The 13,966-nt window shown below is 38.4% G+C and overlaps 1 protein-coding gene across 4 annotated transcripts in view; it reads left to right on the top strand.

Annotated features, from left to right (window-relative positions):
• The window catches only part of szt2 (SZT2 subunit of KICSTOR complex), a 247,870-nt gene that overhangs the window by 170,878 nt on the left and 63,026 nt on the right, over window positions 1-13,966 (top strand). For all 4 annotated transcript variants that reach the window (XM_047374204.1, XM_047374205.1, XM_047374206.1 and 1 more), the window contains 2 exons: window positions 10,902-11,023; window positions 12,573-12,758. In XM_047374204.1, coding sequence (XP_047230160.1) covers window positions 10,902-11,023; window positions 12,573-12,758 — 308 coding nt within the window. The remainder of the gene's footprint in view (window positions 1-10,901; window positions 11,024-12,572; window positions 12,759-13,966) is intronic.

The following is a 13,966-nucleotide window of genomic DNA, read 5'->3' as shown; positions in this document are numbered from 1 at the left end:
ATATACTAGATATTTTCTATTTTGTAAAATTAACAAGTACATTTGATGAGGTTTAAAGGCTAGTAACACCATTCTTTTCCCAACATGTATTCTATACAACATATCTTTTAATAAACAACTTTGCAAACCTTTTTTTTTAGATACACGGAAAGTTTAAAAAAGGAAAAACAGTTATTAAACCAAACAATGATCTAAATCTAACTTGATGAAAAAAGATTGCAACAACTTCAAAACCTGAAAACAATTAATACTTTTAACAGTGACATAACAGGCAGTCCCGCGCCGTTCTCATCCATTCTGGCATTTCTGTAGGATGTGCATACATTGCAAATGGTACCACAGATTGCTTGAGTCACACTGAATCTGTAAATATCCCACACAAATGTAAAGTCAGTCAGCAATATCTGTATTATGTCATGTTAATATTCATTCTAAGTTTCTTTTGGTCATATTATAGGTGTGCCCACTCTCCAACACAAACACAAATCTTTGCTTGAGGTGTAGACATCAGCCTCCCAGCAAGCCTGCACAGAATTATTGGCAATTTAAAAACTTAATTAATGGATACATGCATGTGATTCATGTTATAAATCAAATATTGATGGTGAGCCACTTTTATGTTCATGATCAATAAACCTTTATTATCTATCACCCCAAAAATACTGTGGGTTCTCCAGGGCATTGTGTGATGTGTTACCTCAACACCTTCTGTCTTTTTATGTAATGCTTCTCTCACATCTCGCTGACCTCAGTCATGTGTACATTTCTACAGGCATAATTTCGTCGTGAGACAAACTTTCGTATGATTTACAAAGATTTACCCGTCTATGTATATATTAAAGCATTGTGAGATTCTTAGACTTGGAGATTCTCCAAACCTCTACAGTAAATATTAATTCTGGTCATAGTATAGATGACCCTTTTAATATAATCTAAAGAGATTGTCTTGTCACCTCTCATAATTTTGGAGAAATAAATTACTGAAAGTGACATAAAAGTTTATAACAGATAAACATTAGTAGCTACTTTGACCCGATATTTCTCCAAAAATCTACAGTAAAATTATGAAATATTAATTTTTTACATAAACATGTATGTGAAAGTTGTAAATATGTCATTAATATGAATGTTCTTAAGGTTACTTTTCTGTTTTCCTCTTAATTTCTCAACCGTTGCCTGGATTGGTGTCTGGTCTGCTCTATTACCTTAATGCACCTTAGATGTGCAAAGCTAATCTTTAACAAAGAGCTAACATCGGCTGGCGTGACTGTCGGCTCACTGGACTGCAGTGAACTGTTCTGGGTGACACAGAAAACATAACGACAATAACCCTGATGGTTATGCCAGACACCAATAAAGTTTTGAGTGCTGTGCTCTGAATATTCCATGCGGACATGGTGCTTAATGGCTCTTAGGGTATCCACAATGGCGTTGTTGATGCTAACATTCTGGAGAGCAATTATCATCCCGATCATTTGAAAGATGTCATCCAAACAACTCAAAATGGCATCATATGATAAATTATTCCCCTCAGTTTGCTCTTCTAAAGTAACCAGAGCTGAATGAACTCCACCATCCTTCCAAAACCTTGAGCTGGCGCAGTAGCTGCTCAGGGAGCAGGTACCCAGGACACTAATCTCTATGTAAGTCTAGCCAATGAGGATGCAGGTCCAAATTTTATATGAAAATTATTTAATATTATAAAGCTGATTTTTTTATGAAAAAAGGAAATATATATCATGATAATGAGCTGAGAATTTAATATGCATTCAAGTATTTCACAATTACATTGTCACACTAAATCATTATCTATTATTTATTGATGTAGATACTTATTTTTATAATGTTTCATTCATTTATTTAATTTTGAACACATTGGCGTTCCATAAGAAACACCAATTAACTTTTAAAATGCTTTCACAACCTTTTGCTGTTATTGTATTATTCGACTTTTTGATATCTTTTACGGTTTTTCTACAGTTTTGGTTAAAACTTTATTACAGTTTTTTCAGATTTTCAGTTTTATAATGCAATCCAATGACGGAATGTTCATGCTGCTAGAGTGCACGGTAGTTCAGGAGCATGCGCCTCCATGTTAAAAAGCTAGGCCAGGAGGAGAGAGTGTCCTGCTGCGTGAGTGAGAAACGGCAGGTGTCAAGTTACACTGACGGTCTTTGCTGCTTGGCTGATTCATTCGTCACTGCTCCCACTCTATATGTCTGTCTGTTATTCTCTCTTTCTTTCTGCCTCTCTTCTCTCCGTATCTCCCACTCAGACACACTCATGCATGCACACCCACTCACACACACACACACACACACACACATCCATGGATTTCTATCCTTTTGAGGACTTTGCATTGACTTCTATTCATTTTCATTCATTTCTATGGCCTAAACCTGAGCCGAACCCCAACCCTTTGACCATCTTCATAGGAGGCAACTACATGGTGCCCATTTTGTGTTGGGTACTTAAACAGCATGTACTGCTGTTCCAACACTTAGACAACAGTGATTGATCTTAAAGGGCAATTTCATAGACTTTTGCATATAGGCTGTTGTAAGCATTATAGATGGAGTAAGTTAATGTTAACCAGCATGCTAATGTTAGCCCACATGCTAAAGTTAGCATTTAAGCTAACATTAACATTTAGGCTAATTTTCAATTATAGGGCTAAATTAACATATTGAATAGAGTCAACTAATGTTAGCCAACATGCTAGTGTTAGCCACAATGCTACTGTTTGCATTTTAGCTAGCATTAGCTTTTTAGCTAATTTTAGCTTACACACTGCTGTTACAATACTGTTTCAGCAACAAGTAGTTTTGAGGAAACCTTGCTTTTCCTACTTGAATAGTTCATATGACCGATTTTCTTGCTAATGTTTCTATTTCTGCTAATTTATCAGATTTCTGTCGATTTTCTGCTGTCAACTTTATCTTGTTTCTGCAAGCTTTTAGCTAAAGAATTCAGCTTTCAGCATTCACATTGCATTTTCACAGGAAACACAAATTTTTCTAGTTAAGAACTATCTTCAGCGTAAATAAGAACAAGACTTACTGGAAGTGATGGTATGGTCCCCACAGAGCCCTGATCTCAACATCATTGAGTGTGTTTGGGATTACATGAAGAGACAGAAGGATGTGAGAAGGCCTACAGAAGATCTGTGGTTAGTTCTCAAGATGTTTGGAACAACCTACCAGCCGAGTTCCTTTAAACACTGTGTGCAGGTGTACCTAGAAGAATTTATGCTTTTTTGAAGGCAAATGGTGGTCACACCAAATATTGATTTGATTTAGATTTCTATTTTGTTAATTCACCGCATTTTGTTGATTGATGAAAATAAATGATTAACACTTCCATTTTTGAAAGCATTCTTTGTTTACAGCACTTCACACCTGCCTAACTTCCTGTTTTCGCTGTTGGTGAATTGTTTGGTGTGTGAAGGCTCTCTCGTTTGATCTGATTTCTCTCTACTGTGATGTTTCTTACTTGTTCCAATACATAAGCACGTTAAAACACTTACTTTCTGTTGTTACTTTTAATGTTTGGGGACTCTCCGTGTTTTACACGGTTTTTCTAGTAGTGATAAGGGGTCGCTAGCTTAGCCTTAGCCCCACCATGGCTACCCGTTCTGCTGTTTCTCTCTCTGAGTCTTCTCCTCTCTCCTGCTCTCTGTGTCAGATGTTCAGTTACTCCTCTGCCTCCTTTAGTGATAATGGTACGTGCAATAAATGAAGCATTTTTGTAGATTTGGAGGCATGGGTGTCGGAATTGGAGGCCCGGCTTCGCGCTGTTGAAAAACCAGCAGATAGCTGAGGCCCCTTAGCCAGCGCGGAGCCACCGAGAGTAGCTCCCCGTAGCAGTCCTCCAGCAGAGCCCGTGCAGCCGGGGCCTCAGGCCGGCTGGGTGACGGTACGTAGAAAGCATAGTCCTAGATCCCAGCCCACAGGTCACCACCAACCCGTCTGCGTTTCTAACAGATTTTCCCTGCTCAGCGACACACCCGCTGAGAAGCCAACCCTGGTAATTGGCAGCTCCATAGTCAGAAACGTGGCACTAGAGACACCAGCGACCATAGTCAAATGTCTGCCAGGGGCCAGAACGGGCGACATCAAATCCTACCTGAAACTGCTGGCTAAGGATAAGCGTAAATACAGTAAGATTGTTATTCACACTGGCGGTAATGACACCCGGGTACGTCAATCGGAGGTCACCAAAGTTAGTGTTGCTTCGGTGTGTAAGTTTGCCAAAACAATGTCGGACTCCGTAATTTTCTCTGGTCCTCCCCGATCGGACCAGTGACGACATGTTTAGCCGCATGCTGTCATTCAACCGCTGGCTGTCTAGGTGGTGTCCAGAAAACGATGTGGGCTACATTGATAATTGGCTAACATTTTGGGGAAAACCTGGTCTCATCCGGAGAGACGGCATCCATCCCACTTTGGATGGAGCTGCTCTTCTTTCTAGGAATCTGGCCGAATTTTTTAGTTCTCCAAAATTCTGACAACCCAGGGTTCAGACCAGGAAGCAGGGTCGTAGTTTAACACTCCTCTCTGGAGCTTCTGTACTGTTACCCACCCATTACCCTATTAAGACAGTGTCTCGCCCACGGCCAAAATTGAATAGATTAAAAAATAATCTAAAAGGAGGAAATCAGGAAAATCTCATAAAAATAAACACAACTCAGACCGAAAAGAAAAATAAAACAATTAAATGTGGCTTACTGAACATAAGATTTCTCTCTTCAAAGACATTGCTAGTTAGTGACCTGATTTGTGACAATCAGATTGATTTATTTTGCCTCACAGAAACCTGGCTGCAGCAAGAGGATTATGTTACTATAAATGAGTCAACTCCTACTAATTATTTAAATTTTCACATTCCTCGAATTACTGGACGAGGAGGAGGAGTAGCAACCATCTTTCAGTTGGATTTATTGATTAGTCCCAGACCAATCAATAGCTACAACTCTTTTGAATATTTAATCCTTAGTTTTCCTCATCCACATTGCAAAGCACTAAAACCTCTTCTGTTTGTTGTTTTGTACTGTCCACCAGGCCCTTACTCTCAATTTTTAGATCAGTTTTCAGACCTTTTATCTGATTTAGTGTTAAATACAGATAAAGTTCTTATAGGGATTTTAACATTCATGTAGACGCTGAAAGTGATAGCCTAAATATAGCGTTTAATGCTATCTTAGACTCAATTGGCTTTGATCAAAACATTAACAAACCTGCCGACCTTTGTCTTCATTCTCTGGACCTTGTGCAGACATATGGCATTGAGTGTAAAGACATAACAATATTCCCTCATAACCCTGTCCTGTCTGACCATTTCTTAATAACCTTTGAGTTTAATTTAACCGAGTACCCCACACTTGAAAGAAAATTTCATTATAGTAGATCATTATCAGGCGATGCTGTAACAACATTTAAAGAATCTGTTCCACTTTTAATTTCCTCATTATCACTGAAAAGCACAATGGAAGGCAATAATTCTGTTTCTGCCCCTTCACAAATTGATTATTTTGTTCATAGTGTTTCGTCATCATTGCGTGATGCATTAGACAATGCAGCCCCCTTGAAAAAGAAGGTAATCACTAATAGGAGGCTAGCTCCTTGGTTTAATTCAGAGCTGCGTACTTTAAAGCACAATGTTAGAAAATTGGAGAGAAAATGGCGCTCTACACACCTAGAGGATTCCTACTTAATCTGGAAAAATAGCCTACTGTTGTATAAAAAGACACTTCGCCAAGCTAGAACAGCTTATTTCTCATCATTAATAGAAGAGAACAAGAATAATCCTAGGTTTCTCTTTAGTACAGTTGCTAAACTTACACAGAGTCATAGCTCTGTTGAGCCATCCATTCACTTAGCTCTTAGCAGCCATGACTTTATGGGATTCTTCTTAAATAAAATTAATTCTATTAAAAAGAAAATCTTTGACATACTCCCGAAGATGATTACTTCATCCTCAAGAAGTGACAACATTGGAAGCAACTGTAGAACCTGATTTTTGTTTGAACTGTTTTGATCCTGTGAAGCTTCCTGAGTTATCAGAAATATTAGCTTTATCTAAAACTTCAACTTGTATGTTAGACCCAATCCCAACCAAATTATTTAAGGAAGTGTTCCCTCTGATTACCAGCCCCATTTTAGATATGATTAATCTATCTTTAGTAAATGGATATGTACCACAGGCTTTTAAGTTAGCTGTAATTAAACCTTTACTTAAGAAACCTTCGCATGATCGAGATGACTTGAAATCGAGATCTATATCCAATCTTCCATTCTTATCTAAAATTCTTGAGAAAATTGTTGCTAATCAAATGTGTGAGCATTTATACAGCAATGACCTGTTTGAAGAGTTTCAATCAGGTTTCAGACCCCATCATAGCACTGAAACAGCTCTGCTGAAAGTCACTAATGATATTCTTATGGCCTCAGATAATGGACTTGTGTCTGTTCTGGTTCTGTTAGATCTCAGTGCTGCATTTGATACAGTCGATCACAATATTCTCTTAGAAAGGCTGGAATATGCTGTGGGGATCAGGGGAACAGCGCTAGGCTGGTTTAAATCTTATCTGTCTGACAGATTCCAGTTTGTTCATGTAAATGATAAATCCATAAACTCCAGGGTTAATTGTGGAGTACCACAGGGTTCAGTACTTGGGCCAATTCTGTTTACTATATATATGCTTCCAATAGGTCAAATTATCAGGCAGCATGGGATAAATTTTCACTGTTACGCTGATGATACTCAGCTTTACTTATCCATAAATCCTGATGAGCCCAACCAGTTAGATAGACTACAAGCATGTCTTGAAGATATAAAAACTTGGATGACTTTAATTTTTTTGCTTCTAAATTCAGACAAGACAGAAGTTGTCGTCTTTGGACCGGAGTCTTTAAAAAAGAAACTGCTTTGTCAATCACTTAACCTGGATGGCATTAAATTGACCTCTGATAATAAAGTAAAAAACTTTGGTGTTATTTTTGACCAGGACATGTCATTTAAATCCCATATTAAACAGGTTTCTAGGATTTCCTTCTTTCATCTCCAGAACATTGCCAAAATTAGAATTATCCTATCCAGGAGTGACGCTGAAAAACTAGTCCATGCATTTGTTACTTCAAGGCTGGACTATTGTAATTCGTTACTATCAGGATGTCCACAAAATGCAGTTAAAAGCCTTCAGCTGATTCAAAATGCTGCAGCAAGAGATCTGATGACAATTAAAAAGAGAGATCATATTTATCCTATTTTAGCTTGCCTTCATTGGCTCCCTGTTAAATCCAGAATAGAATTTAAAATTCTCCTCATATATAAAGCCCTTAATAATCTAGCTCCATCATACATCAGAGATCTGATTGTTCCATATGTTCCTAACAGAGCACTTTGTTCTCAGACTGCAGGTTTACTGGTGGTTCCTAGAGTCTCTAGAAGTAGAATGGGAGGAAGATCCTTTAGTTATCAGGCTCCTCTCCTGTGGAACCAGCTCCCAGCTTTAGTCCGTGAGGCAGACACCCTGTCTACTTTTAAGGCTAGGCTTAAAACTTTCCTTTTTGTTAAAGCTTATAGTTAGAGTGGCTTAGTGGGAGGGAGCCTTCCTCCCTCCCTGTTGGTTGGAGTAAGGGGGAGTCAGGTTTAGCCTAAACCGGCTCAGTTATGGTTGAGGTGCAAACACACCCTCCATTTCTGCTACCTGTGTGACTCCTTCTCTTTTCCGATGGTTGTGATCAGTCTGACAGAGAGAGGTATCCCAATCCTTGTGGTTTTTAGTATAACAATGACCATCAGTGGGACCCTTTGTGGGGTGCCTTGAGACGACATTGTTGTAAATAAGCGCCGTTTAACTAAATAATCTGAACTGAAACTATCTGTGTAGTTATGCCAAAATCATCCGTATTAAGACAATAAAAGACCTGAAATATTTCAGTTAGTGTGCAATGAATCTAAAATATATGAATGTAAAATTTTCATCATTACATTATGGAAAATAATGAACTTTATCACAATATGTGAACACAATAATCTGAACTGAAACTATCTGTGTAGTTATGCTGCTATAGTCTTAGGCTGCTGGAGGACATAACGACCACTTTCACCCTCTTCGCTACATTCTCACACTACTCTCCAATTTTGCATTATTTGCTGTTATTTCAGCTTTTAACCTTGTTCTCTCTATTCTCTTCCTAGAAGCTACACCTGGCCTGGCTCTGTGTCTACCTGTGACACCTTTCTGGAGAGGGGAATCGTCCGAGCTTCTGCTGGCAACAACTTAATGCTCACCCTCTACCAATGATCCACATAGCCCTGTCTTTTAGTGTTTAACCCTTTCTCTCTCCTAGACATGGAAATTGACTGAGCTTTTACTGTAACTAATTATATGTGCTCTCTTTCAGACTCTAACCTTGAAAACTGGCTCAGTTTATCTGTTCTTTCTTTCTAGGTGAAACGACTAAAGGAGCTACATCCATTAACATTTACTTTTCCTTCCCATAGAAAGTACTTCTGGATCAGTGCTTTTGTGTTCTTTTTGTGTCTCTGCTCTGTTCTCTCAAACCCCCAGTCGGTCGTGGCAGATGGCCGCTCATACTGAGCCTGGTTCTGCTGGAGGTTTCTTCCTGTTAAAAGGGAGTTTTTCCTCTCCGCTGTCGCTACATGCATGCTCAGTATGAGGGATTGCTGCAAAGTCAACGCCAGTGACTGTCCACTGTCGCTACATGCTCATCCGGGAGGAGTGAATGCTGCAAGTCACTGACTGGATGCAATCTGCTGGGTTTCCTTAGATAGAAAAACTTTTTATCCAATTTGAATAAAAAGCTAACTCCGACTTCACTGTTCAATTGTTAGGATTAATAGGAATGTATGTACCTGACTGTTGTGAAGTGCCTTGAGACAACATGTGTTGTGAATTGGCGCTATATAAATAAAACTGAATTGTATTGAATTGAATTGAATTAAAACGTTTGCACAGTACTGTACAGGTCCTTCTCAAAATATTAGCATATTGTGATAAAGTTCATTATTTTCCATAATGTAATGATGAAAATTTTACATTCATATATTTTAGATTCATTGCACACTAACTGAAATATTTCAGGTCTTTTATTGTCTTAATACGGATGATTTTGGCATACAGCTCATGAAAACCCAAAATTCCTATCTCACAAAATTAGCATATCATTAAAAGGGTCTCTAAACGAGCTATGAACCTAATCATCTGAATCAACGAGTTAACTCTAAACACCTGCAAAAGATTCCTGAGGCCTTTAAAACTCCCAGCCTGGTTCATCACTCAAAACCCCAATCATGGGTAAGACTGCCGACCTGACTACTGTCCAGAAGGCCACTATTGACACCCTCAAGCAAGAGGGTAAGACACAGAAAGAAATTTCTGAACGAATAGGCTGTTCCCAGAGTGCTGTACCAAGGCACCTGAGTGGGAAGTCTGTGGGAAGGAAAAAGTGTGGCAGAAAACGCTGCACAACGAGAAGAGGTGACCGGACCCTGAGGAAGATTGTGGAGAAGGGCCGATTCCAGACCTTGGGGGACCTGCGGAAGCAGTGGACTGAGTCTGGAGTAGAAACATCCAGAGCCACCGTGCACAGGCATGTGCAGGAAATGGGCTACAGGTGCCGCATTCCCCAGGTCAAGCCACTTTTGAACCAGAAACAGCGGCAGAATCGCCTGACCTGGGCTACAGAGAAGCAGCACTGGACTGTTGCTCAGTGGTCCAAAGTACTTTTTTCGGATGAAAGCAAATTCTGCATGTCATTCGGAAATCAAGGTGCCAGAGTCTGGAGGAAGACTGGGGAGAAGGAAATGCCAAAATGCCAGAAGTCCAGTGTCAAGTACCCACAGTCAGTGATGGTCTGGGGTGCCGTGTCAGCTGCTGGTGTTGGTCCACTGTGTTTTATCAAGGGCAGGGTCAATGCAGCTAGCTATCAGGAGATTTTGGAGCACTTCATGCTTCCATCTGCTGAAAAGCTTTATGGAGATGAAGATTTCATTTTTCAGCACGACCTGGCACCTGCTCACAGTGCCAAAACCACTGGTAAATGGTTTACTGACCATGGTATCACTGTGCTCAATTGGCCTGCCAACTCTCCTGACCTGAACCCCATAGAGAATCTGTGGGATATTGTGAAGAGAATGTTGAGAGACTCAAGACCCAACACTCTGGATGAGCTAAAGGCCGCTATCGAAGCATCCTGGGCCTCCATAAGACCTCAGCAGTGCCACAGGCTGATTGCCTCCATGCCACGCCGCATTGAAGCAGTCATTTCTGCCAAAGGATTCCCGACCAAGTATTGAGTGCATAACTGTACATGATTATTTGAAGGTTGACGTTTTTTGTATTAAAAACACTTTTCTTTTATTGATTGGATGAAATATGCTAATTTTGTGAGATAGGAATTTTGGGTTTTCATGAGCTGTATGCCAAAATCATCCGTATTAAGACAATAAAAGACCTGAAATATTTCAGTTAGTGTGCAATGAATCTAAAATATATGAATGTTAAATTTTCATCATGACATTATGGAAAATAATTAACTTTATCACAATATGCTAATATTTTGAGAAGGACCTGTATATAGGTTGAACAGGATTTGCTAATAATTGCATTCTGTTTTTTTTGTTTTTTTACGTCTTACGCAGCATTCCGACTTCATTACAATTAGGGTTGTATAAACAGCTACCTAGGAGGCGAAATCCTGTTGAAAATGAAATGCAAGAAGTTGATGCATTATTGCTGTAGCTTCGGTTGACCAGAGTTTACCCATTTTAGAATAGGAAATACTTATTAGAGATCCCCTATAAAATTATTTTGAAATGAGACTTGGATCATTTTACTTTGCCATTTCACTAAGTTTCCTCTTTTGACTGCCCAGCTCACAAGGGCTTCCAACGCTTTGAGGCTGTGGAACAGAGTGAAATAATCAGTCCTGGCCAGGCTGAAGCAGGACAAGCTCCCCGACAGAGGTTCCTGTTCATCAGCATTGTGGACAAAAAGGTGATGACCCACTTGAACTCTTCATTGTGTCGATATTGCTGAGGCCAAATAAAGAAAACATCGTTAAGAACTCAAAAATTGATCTTCTTTGTATTATTATTGACCTTATTGTGGTATTGTAAAGAGGAATTATGTGTAGAGTTGTAATTTCTAAATGTGAGTATTTTTAACACTTATTTGGTATAAAATCAATCTTAGAGATATTTGTCAGGTATCCACCATCTAGACAGTGAGGTCATCAGAGATGTGCTTAGTCTGTATAACCAGAGACAGACATAAACAAGGTGAGATAGCATTTGTAGTATGCTCCTGAGCTGTGGAAAAACACCCTGAGAACCTGATATGTGCAGGATCTGTTAGCTGTTTGCTGCAACTTTTCTATAAAAGCAAAAACTAATTTTAGCTGTTTCATTATCATGTCTCACTTTTTTGTGCATTGTAAATGTTCTGTTTCTTTCATAATAATTTAAAGTAACATTTTTATTGAATTCATTGAATGGATTTCAAATAGTTTAATGTCCTTTTCATGTTAATGTGTGGTTCTGAAATGCTCTCTGAATTACTTTATTAATGACTGGGGGGTAAAAATACATTTGCTGCATCTAATTAACAGCATTCTACCTGTTGTTTAGTTTGACCTCTATGTATCTTTGCAGTTAAATAGTTTACTTCTGCCTCCCTTGGTCGATTTACAAAGACCTGTTGAGCTTTTTGACATTGAATATAAGTCTTTTTCAACATTAACATGATGATTATGTATTAATATTTTAGGTATTATGGGTGTAATGGTTTATCATTAGGAATGCAGCGATATGAAAGTATTGGTGAGTTTGTGTTGTCATGATATCCAATATTAATATTGCTGTTATGGTTGATAACTGATATTTACCGATATCATATAAATATTATATATATTTCCCTACCTCTTCCACAATGTGAATTTGACCATACCACTGACATTGCTTCTCTGCTTCATGTAATACACCACGGCCCTGCCCTGCATCACTATCTCTGTCACATGACTAAATAAATACCACATGGCCAACCCCCTACTCCCCACCCCCCATCTGAAACTCAAACATCAACAAGATGGAAATAAACATTAATATCAGCCCATTTTTCCTTATTTTGACAAATACTGATATGTTCAAAATTGACTAACATTGGCCGATAATTATATATATATATATAATTATCGGCCAATTTATTGTGCATCCATTTTTATTTTCCTTGTTGAATAATGAGAATTGTCAACAGCTGACAGTGTTATTTAACTAATAGTTGTAGCAGTGCATTACAGTCTATGGCTTTACTGGTAGAAGAATACAGTGACCATGTACATCATAAGGCACTTTTAATGATTTTCTATGTAGGTTAGTCCTTTACATGGGGTTACAAAGCCTAGTTTCCACTGTTGGGAGGATGAGGGTTTTACTTGAACTAGGTGGTAATACCTGTCTTTTAAATAAATAATTTTCTTTAGTGGACATACAAATAGTATGTGTTCTTAAAGTTTTTGAAATATTCATAGTATGTATGCTTTTTGTAGGTGATTCTGTACAGCTATAACTGGTCTGTGGACCTGGGCGCGTCTCTGAACCGTGAGCTTGTGCGCCTTGTAAAGTGGCACAATGCAAGGGCTCATGTTGTCCACTGTCTCTTCAACCAAAAGATGGGCCTCTTCCATCACTACTGCTTCTCTGATGCACCTCTGCATGAACTGGACTCCAAGATGGTATGTGGAACTAACCAATGCAGTTACTGAAGTGGTCTGATGGGATCAGATTATTGCTACAAATAGAATACAATCATGTTAGGAGGAAATGATGACAAAATCTCGTAATAAAAAGTTTTGTGTAAAAGTGTGTATATGCCTTAGGTTTAGGCAGTATGTGGATTTTGCAAATAGAGTTGGCAGCATTCTTCAACAGAGACACATATGCAACACACAGTTTCAATGCACGGAAAATTCTTCATTGACCTGTAATCGCAGTTTTAAATGATTAGGAGCCAAAGTGCCTGTTCAACTGCTAAAGCAGTCATCTGACATTAGGTCAGTATGTGTTCTCATGATAAAAAAAGGTTGTTTTTTTGTCTCTAAAGGTAAAATGTTAACTGATTTAACAGCTACAACATAGTAACAGATTAAGTTTAACATATTTTGCAGATAGTTGTAAAAAAATATTACTGATCAAGGTACCAAAAAATTGCCTTGACATCTATATCATGATTGTGCCCATTTGAACATCCAAGCACTTTGGTGCTGATGTGATAAATAACTAGCTAAATGTTTTATCAGACTATAGCCGTGCAATTCTATGGCAGCTCCTCTCACAGCCTTGTTTACTGGCAATTTGACATGATTATGTACTAAGTTGTTTCAGACAAGGAGATGATGCTGAATCTCCTTTAATGCTGTAAGGAAGAAAAGAAACATTAATCATTGATAATATGAAGGGGCATAAAGGACCTGTGACAATAGCATTCATCCAGGCCACAGTAAATTCCTAGTTTTACATTTTCACCTTCCATTAATCAAAAGTAGGTTTTGGGATGATAAAGTAACTTTTCAAGATGGTAATGCATCTTCTGACTGAGCAGAGAGTGTTAAATTCTTTTTTTCCAAAAGACATTCGGTGTGTCAGATGAGATGCAAAGCAAGCAAGGCTGGATCTCATAAACACAAAAAGAATTCTTAATCTTATTTAGAGTACACAATATATTGTGGGTTATATAAATTCTTTATTTTGTTTAGTGTAGAGAAAGAGAAAGAGACATAGTAGGAAAAGTACATTTCAGTTGCATAAAGGTAATTAAATAATGAATAACGAACACAAATAATTAAAGAAAATAAAATGAATAATTAAAATAGTCAGTAAGTCATTTTCTACCGCTTATTCCATAGTGGGTCGCGGGGAAGCTGGTGCCTATCTCCAGCAGTCT

Source organism: Girardinichthys multiradiatus, chromosome 9 (genome assembly GCF_021462225.1).
Source record: "Girardinichthys multiradiatus isolate DD_20200921_A chromosome 9, DD_fGirMul_XY1, whole genome shotgun sequence".
Lineage (NCBI taxonomy): Eukaryota > Metazoa > Chordata > Actinopteri > Cyprinodontiformes > Goodeidae > Girardinichthys > Girardinichthys multiradiatus.
This window is presented reverse-complemented; position numbering and strand designations above follow the sequence as displayed.